This window comes from Protopterus annectens, chromosome 13.part0, assembly GCF_019279795.1.
Source record: "Protopterus annectens isolate FY-2018-M chromosome 13.part0, PAN1.0, whole genome shotgun sequence".
NCBI classification, from domain to species: domain Eukaryota; kingdom Metazoa; phylum Chordata; order Ceratodontiformes; family Protopteridae; genus Protopterus; species Protopterus annectens.
In genome coordinates, this window is record NC_056747.1 from 2481376 (window position 1) to 2491437 (window position 10062).

Genomic DNA, 10062 nt, shown 5'->3' on the forward strand with positions numbered 1-10062 from the left:
AGATTTTGGGTGGAAGAGGAATGGCAAAATCTGATGATCAGAACGGATTGCGTTTCACAAGGACTGGATGTCTTGTAGAAAAGCAGGTTATAGAACACTGTAGTGCTTCTGAAGGCAAGACAGAAATAGAAATACAAAAGGGCCTGAAATTGTGATGACACCTAGACAGTAGTATTGCAGTCCATGTGTGATCAGGGCATACTTACAAGGTGGATACTGTGTGTGTCTTTTCCTGCGAACAGAGTGATATTGGATATTACCTTGGTAGTCGGTGTGGTACAGATCCTTCTCAGCACAGATTCACAGCAGGTAGATGTACGACATAGCTGAGCTTTGATATATTTGTGGATCAGGGAGATGTAACTGATGTCTGCTTAGGGTCACAAGTGACAGTCATCAAACCTTGATGTTCTTCGTGTTTCACTGTTGCAGTCATTACATTTGGGTAATCTGCTGGAAGTTGCCCTCAGTCAGCCTGAATTCCAAAGTCTTGGGTCCTGTGTCGGTTGCTGTCTTCTCTTCCATGACGTCAGGTCATCAGGGGTATAAAACATGCAGCCGACGACATTTTCTTTTGTCTTTCTTCCCATGTGGTGCCCGAAGCAGAAGCATTTCGCAAGTGCCGGTCGGCCGACTACTGAAATATTCGAGTTTGAGTTTCAGAATCGAAGTCTTCACTAAAGCTAAGTACCCCGTTGGGGAAACTTTTTTCTTGCTTTTTACCGATGTCAGAAAAAGTTAATAATTGAATTACTTGTGGGAAGCAAATACCTCATAAGGATTTCCATTTACACTGTATTCCTTACCTAGGCCCTGATCACAACATGACTGGCTGTCGGTTTTGTGCTAGATTTAACCAACGCACTATTAAGTGTCTGTATATTTTTGCATCTAAGTATTTTGTAAACAGATTTAACTACCCAGAAATGTCGTCGGATAGCAATCCGACTACCGGAGTACGTAAAAAACACAAAGAAAAGGACAGAGAAAGGCAGTCAAGATCCAAAACCGACGACAAAGCTTCTCCTAAGCCAGCCGCCGGTTTGCCGGCACTCAGTGAGGCACTTTCGCAGCCCCTGATACCCGCTACCTTCGAGTCACAGGCCTCTACTGACACCCATGTGGAGTCCGGCATGCCGCAAGATGCTCAAGGTATTGGACCGACGGATGTATCTTCCTCGGATGGGTCCGGAGCCGCTGAGCAGGCACTGGCTTTTGAGGATGTATTCAGACCTCAACATTTCTACATCAAACCGACGAAAGCTGCAAAACCTAAGCCAACGATGATATTAATTGCCCTGGAATGGACCCGCCAATACTGGTACCCAATCCTAAGGAACTTGTCTCACTACCCAGCTTGCACCTTGCCTCAAAAAACACAATTATTGTCCCAGCAAAACAATCATATCCTGCACAATCAACTACAGACTCTGAACCTGGCAGCATGGCTAATCCTGTAATCATACAGACGACACCTCTCAGTAAAGCTGTGATGGATGTCATTTTGGAAGCCAGAAGGCCTAGTACTAGAAAATCTTATGCTGACAAATGGAAGAGATTCTGTGCTTGGAATCGAGCACAAGGAACTGATACAGCAGGACTGCATATTCCTCAGATATTACAATACTTAACTGAAATGCTGGACAAAGGCCTATCTTTCTCATCAATCAAAATCCATGCCTCTGCCAGTTCGACTGATTACAATACAGAGCCACCAATCTTTTCTCATCCTTTACTGAAGCAGTATCTTAGAGGAGCCAAACATTTAAGGCCTCCTAGAAGATCATCATTGCCTGCATTGGACCTCAATTATGTGTTGGAAAAGCTCACCCTGCCTCCATTTGAACCAGCTGCTATCGCTGATATAAAGTTTTTATCATGGAAGACAGCTCTGCTACTAGCAATTACCTCAGCAAGAAGAGTTTCAGAGCTACAGGCCCATATGGCTGTAGAGCCTTTTATCATATTTTACCCAGACAGGGTGTCTCTGAGGACAAATACTACTTTTATGCCTAAGGTCGTTTCCAGTGTGGCTCTTAACCAAGCAATTTATCTGCCAACATTTTATCCAAGTCCGCCGAACAAAGGGGAGAGAATTCTGCGTTCCTTGGATGTACACAGACAGCTAAGATTCTACTTGAGCAGGACTAAAGCTCTAAGAAAAAACGAGCAATTACTAGTGTCATTTGCTGCAGGATCAGAAGGAAAGGCTATTTCAAAGCAGACAGTTTCAAAGTGGATAAGCCATTCCATCCGTATCTGCTACTTACACCATGGCAAACCTGTGCCCAAGGGCATTAGGTCTCACTCCAACTACTTCAGCAGCCTTTCTCAGAGGAGTACCAACCAAGGACATTCTAGAGGCTGCTACTTGGAGTTCTGTTCACACCTTTACAACGCATTACCATTTGCCTCTCTAAGTCCAGGGCAGGCGTTGCCACTGCAGTGCTGCAGGGCCTTATAGCCTCACCTAATGCTGTTTAGCTCCAGACTCCCAACCATAGCTTTGGGATTCTACCCAAATGTAATGACTGCAACAGTGAAACACGAAGAACATAGTACAGTTGTGTACACTTACCATAAATATAGATGTTCAAGTGTATTCACTGTTGCAGTCCAGGTTACCCTCCCGCCATCCCCCTGTCATTCTACAGTCTATTTTTCCTTCTCTATCTTCTGCAACCTATGTGGTGTATTTGCTTGTAGATGAAGGTAAAGTTTATATTGATGCATGTGTACATATTTATAAATGTTTAGAATATTGCTACCTTTTTGGGGGCACCTGACATCGGGGGCAAGACAAACTAAAGAAAATGGCGTCAGCTGCATGTTTTATACCCCTGATGACCTGACGTCATGGAAGAGAAGACAGCAACCAACGCAGGACCCAAGACTTTGGAATTCAGGCTGACTGAGGGCAACCTGCCAGCAGATTACCGAAATGTGATGACTGCAACAGTGAATGCACTCGAACATCTACATTTATGGTAAGTGTACACAACTGTACTTTATGTGTACAGCGATAGTGAATGCACTCGAACATCTACATTTATGGTAAGTGTACACAACTGTACTTTATGTATACAGCGACAGTGAATGCACTCGAACATGTACATTTACGGTACGTGTACACAACTGTACTTTATGTATACTGCGACAGTGAATGCACTCGCACATCTACATTTATGGTACTTGTACACAGCTGTACTTGATGTATACTGCGACAGTGAATGCACTCGAACATCTACATTTACGGTACGTGTACACAGCTGTACTTTATGTATACAGCGACAGTGAATGCACTCGAACATGTACATTTATGGTACGTGTACACAGCTGTACATTATGTATACAGCGACAATGAATGCACTCGAACATGTACATTTACGGTACATTTACGGTACGTGTACACAGCTGTACTTTTCCCATTTTCTACATGGGGTTAGGGTAAGCTGGTGTTGGCATGCATGTTTAATTCAGTTATCCCACACTTTTGGGAGAAGGATCTGTGGTAAGAGTGGCCTGTATCCATTTAAAGAAATCACTGTGATTGCCGTAGCAACAACTGCAGAACTTCAGTCTTTGTTACTTACGATAGACCTGAATCATCTTAAGAGTCTGCTCAGATGGTAGGTGTTGACCATCCCTGAGGAAGTCGTCCTTTTCTGAAAGGAAGGTTTGCTATTCCTTGTTGGGCACTGGCATGGCCTTGGAGGCAATCGAGCTGAAAGACTGGCATGGGCCTTGGAGGCAATTGTTGAGCTGAAGGGAGTGGATCACCAGTTGAATTTGTTTACTAGGAGGTGACAGAAGCATTTTTATGATGTCCTTCATGGATGCATCTGCAGTCATAACAGCTGGGTTGTCCTGTCTTGACTCTTTCTTGCCTCAGCCGATGTCAGAAAAAGTTAATAATTGTTTAACCTGTGGAAACAAATACCTCATAAAGATTTCCATTCTTACTGTCTGCCTTGTTTAGGCCCAGCCCGGCGTAGCAGCCACATTATGACTACACTTTCTGCCAAGAAAACTGATCTAGGTACAGCGAATCTATCTCTACACTTGAGGCCCCTGCTACAATTCTTGAATCGGCCTCTGAAACTTTACCCACTAACTTATCAGACACCATTCCCTGGATGTCTCTACGGTGCTGCTAGGCCTCCAGCAGCCATGTCAAAGCAGCCAGGACTACCAAATCAGTGCCTGTTAAACCACCCCCAACTCGGGCCTATCCTATTTCCCAACTCCTAACCTTCACAGAAGATTTGAGTTCTTTAATTAGAGGATCTCAATCTCCCCCGACAGACCTCTCTCCCCCCCAGATAAGACCCTAGGGCAGAGCCCCTGAGCCAGTGTCCTCTGAGGATTCTGCAGATGAATCAGACATTACTGACCAGCCAGAGGCCCCTTTCTCCAATTTTGAGGATTCTGATGCTGAAGAATCCATTAGAAGAATTCTCCTTTGGGAAACCTTGCATGCCATCGAGAGCAGTTCAATGGCAGCAACAAGATTCTCAGATTCGACTTAGAACCTTTCTACACCTTCCACAACACAGGCCCTTAGCTATACCTCCTGTTCTTTCTGTGGTAGATGGCGCTTTTAATGATGTCTGCTCTGCTCCAGACTCATAACCCCAGCCCTGCCAAACCAGACAGATTTTACAGGGTGCCTGACACTCATCACCACCTTTACAAGGCCCCTTGCAGACCCAGAAACTATATCCCAGGGTCCCAAGGCAGTTGCGCACCCTACTCCTTCTGAAAGGGAAGCAAGGGCATTAGACAGATGGGGTAAAAGTATACACTTCAGCTACTCTCTCAGCTAGAGCTTTAAACTGCCAGTTTCACATGATACAATACCAAGAGTTTATGCTTGATCAGTTAACTAAAAATTAACCACTGATGAAGCTCTTGATAAGAAATATGTATTAGAAATGGTAAATAATATACAACAGGTTAGTAACCATTCCTTAAAATGTGGCTATGATGCACTGGAGGCTTCATTTAGATCAGCCATGACTGGCACAGTGATAAGAAGGCATGCATGGCTAAAGGGGCAAGCTCTACCAGATCATGTTAAAGCTAAATTGTTAGATGCTCCTATGGATAAGACAAGTTTGTTTGGTGCACCTGCCCAGCAGGTTATGAAGAAAATGGAAGAAAAGGCAAAATCAGTTCAAACTGTTAAAGATTTCCTGCAGGTTCAACCCCCAAGGTTTAGCAGGAACTGGCCTGCCAAGAATTGGTCCTTTCCTGACTCCACAAAGTTCAAAGGGGCAGGAATAGTTCCAGAGGCAGAAACCAAACCAGAGGAAGTGCCTACAGAGTGGCAAGGTAACAACAGACACTACTTCCAACACAGCCACAGTGACTACTCCTAAAAACGCCCTACCCAGGAACAAATAGCAGCCCCACTAGGCGGAAGGTTAACTTTATTTGCAAAGAACTGGCACCATATAACAAAGACAAGTGGATTCTGCAAATTATACATCAAGGCTACCGATTCCACTTCCACACTATACCAGTCAAAGAGGAATGCCAAATCTACCTCCAAATCAAAAACAGAAGCTTTACAACAGATAATGGAGTTAGCAAACATGAGAGCTGTGGAAAAAGTGCCCAGACTGTTCCTAGTTCCAAGAAAGGAAAAAGTTGGAGACCAATTCTCGACCTGTCCACCTTGAATTACATACATCATTGTCCCAAAATTCAAAATGACCCCCTACAGCAACTTCTTCCCATGCTGGGTCTAGATCTCAAGGAGGCATACCTGCAATCTGCAGAAGATACCTCAGATTTCTTGCAGGATCAGAGCACTATCAATTCTCAGCATTGCCTTTACTGCCTGCTACAAACAACAAAAGCAAGTTGACAACAGATTTGCAAAGGGTCATTTACTTGCTACAAGCACTGGGATACACAGTCAATCTACAAAAGTCAAGGCTGATACCATCCCAAACAAGGACATTCTTGGGAGCGGAATTGGACACAGTGAGACAAATGGCATTCCTAACTACAGAAAATTATGGTCCCAACACAGGCACAGCCTCGAAACAGAAATCCCACTAATTCCATGTTTAAAACAGGAGTTCCTATGGTGGGCCCAGGCATGCCGCTCCAACCCAGGCCTTCCCTTTCACAGATGTCAAGCGGATTGTGGACTCAGGATCTTCACCTGCACATCAACCTAAAAAAAAATGCTGGCTGTAAAAACTGGCTATCAAGAGTTCAGACCATTTCTCAAACAGACAACACCACAGTCATGTGGTACATCAACAAACAGGGGCACTCTCATCATTCACCTCTATGCAGAATGACTTTGGAACTGTGGACCCTGGCACTCAAAAGAAAATACTCTAGCGGACATTTTTAAGCAGGACCACATCAGATGCTCACGAATGGACCATTACAAAATGCCTCAGATAGATCTATTTGCATCTCCTCACAATCACCAACTCAAAAATTCTGCACAAGGACATTTCACCCACTAGCATGGAAAGTGTCCTTCAGCTGGAAAGGCCTAACAGCTTATGCATTCCCACCTCTCCCCTTTATACACACAACAAAAGTAACTTCTAAAAATCAAAGAAGAACATCCAAGGATAATCCTGATAACTGGCCAAGACAACACTGGTACTACTAAGGAGCTTGGCTGTCTCGAACAATATATGTGACCAACCCCTGCCTTTGATGATGCTAACTCAGAACAACTACAGCACCACATCCAAAACCTGAAAACATTACAACTGACTGCATGGAACATCACATAGCAGCAGCTAATCAAGAACTTTCCCAAAGAGTTAAAGACATTATTCTTGAAGCACGCAGACCTTCAACAAGAAGTAACATCCTGGAGTATCTGGCGAACTTCTCCATTCAGGCCTGTCCTACTCCTCCATCAAGATACATGCATCAGCTATTTCAGCAGAATACAGCTTTGATCCTCCTGTTTTTTCACACCCTCTGCTCAGACAATTTCTCAGAGGAGTTGACACTATCACCCTTTGAGCCAGCAGCAACAGCAGACTTACAACACCTGTCCTGGAAAACTGCTTTCCTTCTGGCAATCACCTCCTCAACAAGGAGGGTTTCACTACTACAGGCCTTAATGGCAGTGCAACCTTCCTAATCTTCCACCAAGATAGGTGTCCATGAGGACTAATCCAACATTTATGCCTAAGGTGGTATCCAGAGTGTCTTTAAACCAGGCAATCCACCTACCTACCTTTATTTCCAAACAGACAATCTCCAAATGGATAGGAAATTGCATACGATTCTGTTACTCCTTCCATGGAAAAACAATTCCACAGAACATAAGACCTCATTCATACATTTGCCAAGCATTATAATTTGCCTCTATATTCCAGATCCGAGCAGGGTTTGCCACTGCTGTACTGCAAGAGGGGGGTTCACTGCTGCATACTGCAAAGGATCCTAAACTCACCATAATCTACCTTGAAGGACATAGTACAGTTTTGTACCTACCATAAATGTAGATGTCGAACTGGATAGCATTAATAGCTAGCTGATGGGGAGTCTCTTATGGTGTATTTGTTTGTATATATGTACATACATGCTTATTTTGTGGTTACCTCTATCCTTTTGGAAACATTGGCATCTATCCAAAATTTTAGCCTTCAGGAGGCTTCTGGCATCTGGGGCAAGAAACACTGAAGCTGTTATGACTGCAGATGCTATCCAGTTCGGACATCTACATTTATGGTAGGTACAAAACTGTACTTTTTATCCCACATTGGAGGGTTTGTAAGCAAGTGCTGGTTCTAAACTTAATGTTTAGTTTGGAAGCTGCATGTTTGATTTCACCAATGATTCAGTTTGGAGTACCAGAGAACTGACATGGAAAAAATGAGTGACAGCTATCTAAACTTTTTTCAAATGCAATGAAGTAGTGATTCTTTGGGGGGGGGGGGTAGTGGTAAAGTGTTGTATCATGTGACTTACAATGATGGCTCAGCTCCAGTAACATAAGGGATATGCTGCGCAAAAGTGATTCCTTTCTCGTGTACATGCCTTTCTGTGCACATCATGTCTTGATGTTCTTTCTGTTTCACTGTTGCAGTCATTACATTTGGGTTATCTGCTTGCAGTAGCCCTCAGTCGGCCTGATTAACAAAGTCTCGGGTCCTGCGTCAGTTGCTGTCCCTTCTTCTATGCATGTGTGTATATGTATATATATCTATATGTGTGTGTGTGTGTGTGTGTGTATGTTTGTGTGTGTATATATATATATATATATATATATAAGTAAAAGACAAATAAAAATCTCAACAGGAAGTCCCAAAAGAGAACGCCAGCAGACTGTGTTCTTAAATATTAACGCAGTTTTATTTTTTTAAGAAAAAGCGTTTTCGCCACACAAAAAAGCAATGCAGCTTCTTCAGATAAATCATAAAAAACTCAATGAGTTTAAATACACACACAACCGGAAATGTAATTTACGTCACTAAATAAGAAATTAGTCTATTAACTCATATTATAGTACAACAATTTACCCCACAAGGGTAAAACATGACAATAAAATCAGTTGTTTAAATCACTCTTGGAAAACTTTAAATACCTCAATAATGAAGTTTAAAAATATTAATAAAATAAAATAATACTAAAAAATTAAGATATTAATCAAAGTAAACAAAAAACTATCTAAAATAACTACGCAATTTTAAAACTGCATTGATGTTACAGTTTTCATTGAGTCCCGGGGCCTTGAAGGCATTCAAAGATAATTGCCATTCAAGCTCACGGGACTCTAACATCAATGACAGTGGTCCACCCCTAATGTTCCCTTGCAAATGGTCAATGCCCATAAAGGCAAATGAGTGTCCCTGGTTTTTGTCAACATGCTTAGCTAAAGCGTTGTCACCTTTATTTTTCTTTATAGCGTATATATGCTGGTAAATACGCTCCCTGAGTTTGCGGTCCGTCTTCCCAATATAGAAGGCTGGACAGCAAACACAGAATGCAGCATATACAACGGAGCTAGTTTGACAATTAATCTTGTGGTTAATGTGGAATTTCCTATTACCAATGTTAAAGGAATTCCCAGGTCTTATATACTTACAGTAATTACAAGAACCACACTTAAATGTCCCTTTTTGCCTAGAAAATGAAAATTCATTTCCTTTTCTTTGTACCAATTCTTTAAGGTTACTGTCCCTTTTAAATACTATCAAAGGAGACGAACCCAGTTTTTCAGCAAGGTCAGTTGAACCAGAAATAAAATGCCAGTTCTTTTTAATGATGGACATAATAGCCATGGCATTCACATTAAACGTAATAATAAAGCTAAGGTTGAACTGTTTTTCAACATATGTACCATCCAAGTTTTGTACTTCATTTGAAGAAGTGTCAGCTGGCGGGGTTGGGACATCCTGAATGACAATATTCAAAGAAGTGGACTGGTCTAAAAGGGGCTTGAAGTGACCCTCAGTCCTTTTCAAGTAAACCTCATTAGACAACTCATCAAACAATTTAGAAGGATAACCACATTGACAAAACATGTCCTTCAAAAGGGAACATTCATTGAGAAAGCCAGTTAGAGTACTGCACATTCTTACAGCTCGAACTAGCTGACCCTTTATAATGGCCCTTTTCTGCCTATATGGGTGTGAACTTGAAAAGTGCAACAAAGAGTTGCAAAAGGTCGGCTTTCTGTAGATGGAAGATGTTAATACGTCAGGCCCCTTAACCAATTGGACATCAAGGTAGTCTATCTCCTTTATAGAAAATTTCGAAGTAAACTTCAGGAATGTTGTGGTTTTATTGATGGTATTGACAAAAACATCAGCACTCTCATTATCACCTTTAAAAAGGATGAAAATATCATCCAAGAATCTGGTGTAAAAGGTGATAAATTTCATCATTTCAGGATTATTGAAAACAAAGTGCTTTTCCCAAAAAGCGACAAAGAGATTCGCCACACTAGCTCCACAGGGTGAGCCCATGGCCACACCCTGTTTTTGCAAATAAATCTCCTTGTCGAAAATGAAAAAATTAGATGTAAGGACAATTTCCAATAACTCAGAGACTAGATCTATATCTGAC

At 42.2% G+C, this 10062-nt stretch overlaps 1 protein-coding gene across 1 annotated transcript in view; it reads left to right on the forward strand.

The window, feature by feature from the left end:
* Nucleotides 1-10062, forward strand: part of AP3D1 (adaptor related protein complex 3 subunit delta 1) — a 3080434-nt gene that overhangs the window by 689816 nt on the left and 2380556 nt on the right. The window contains exon 11 of the mRNA XM_044055492.1: nt 4183-4199. Within this exon, the coding sequence (XP_043911427.1) occupies nt 4183-4199 (17 nt within the window). The remainder of the gene's footprint in view (nt 1-4182; nt 4200-10062) is intronic.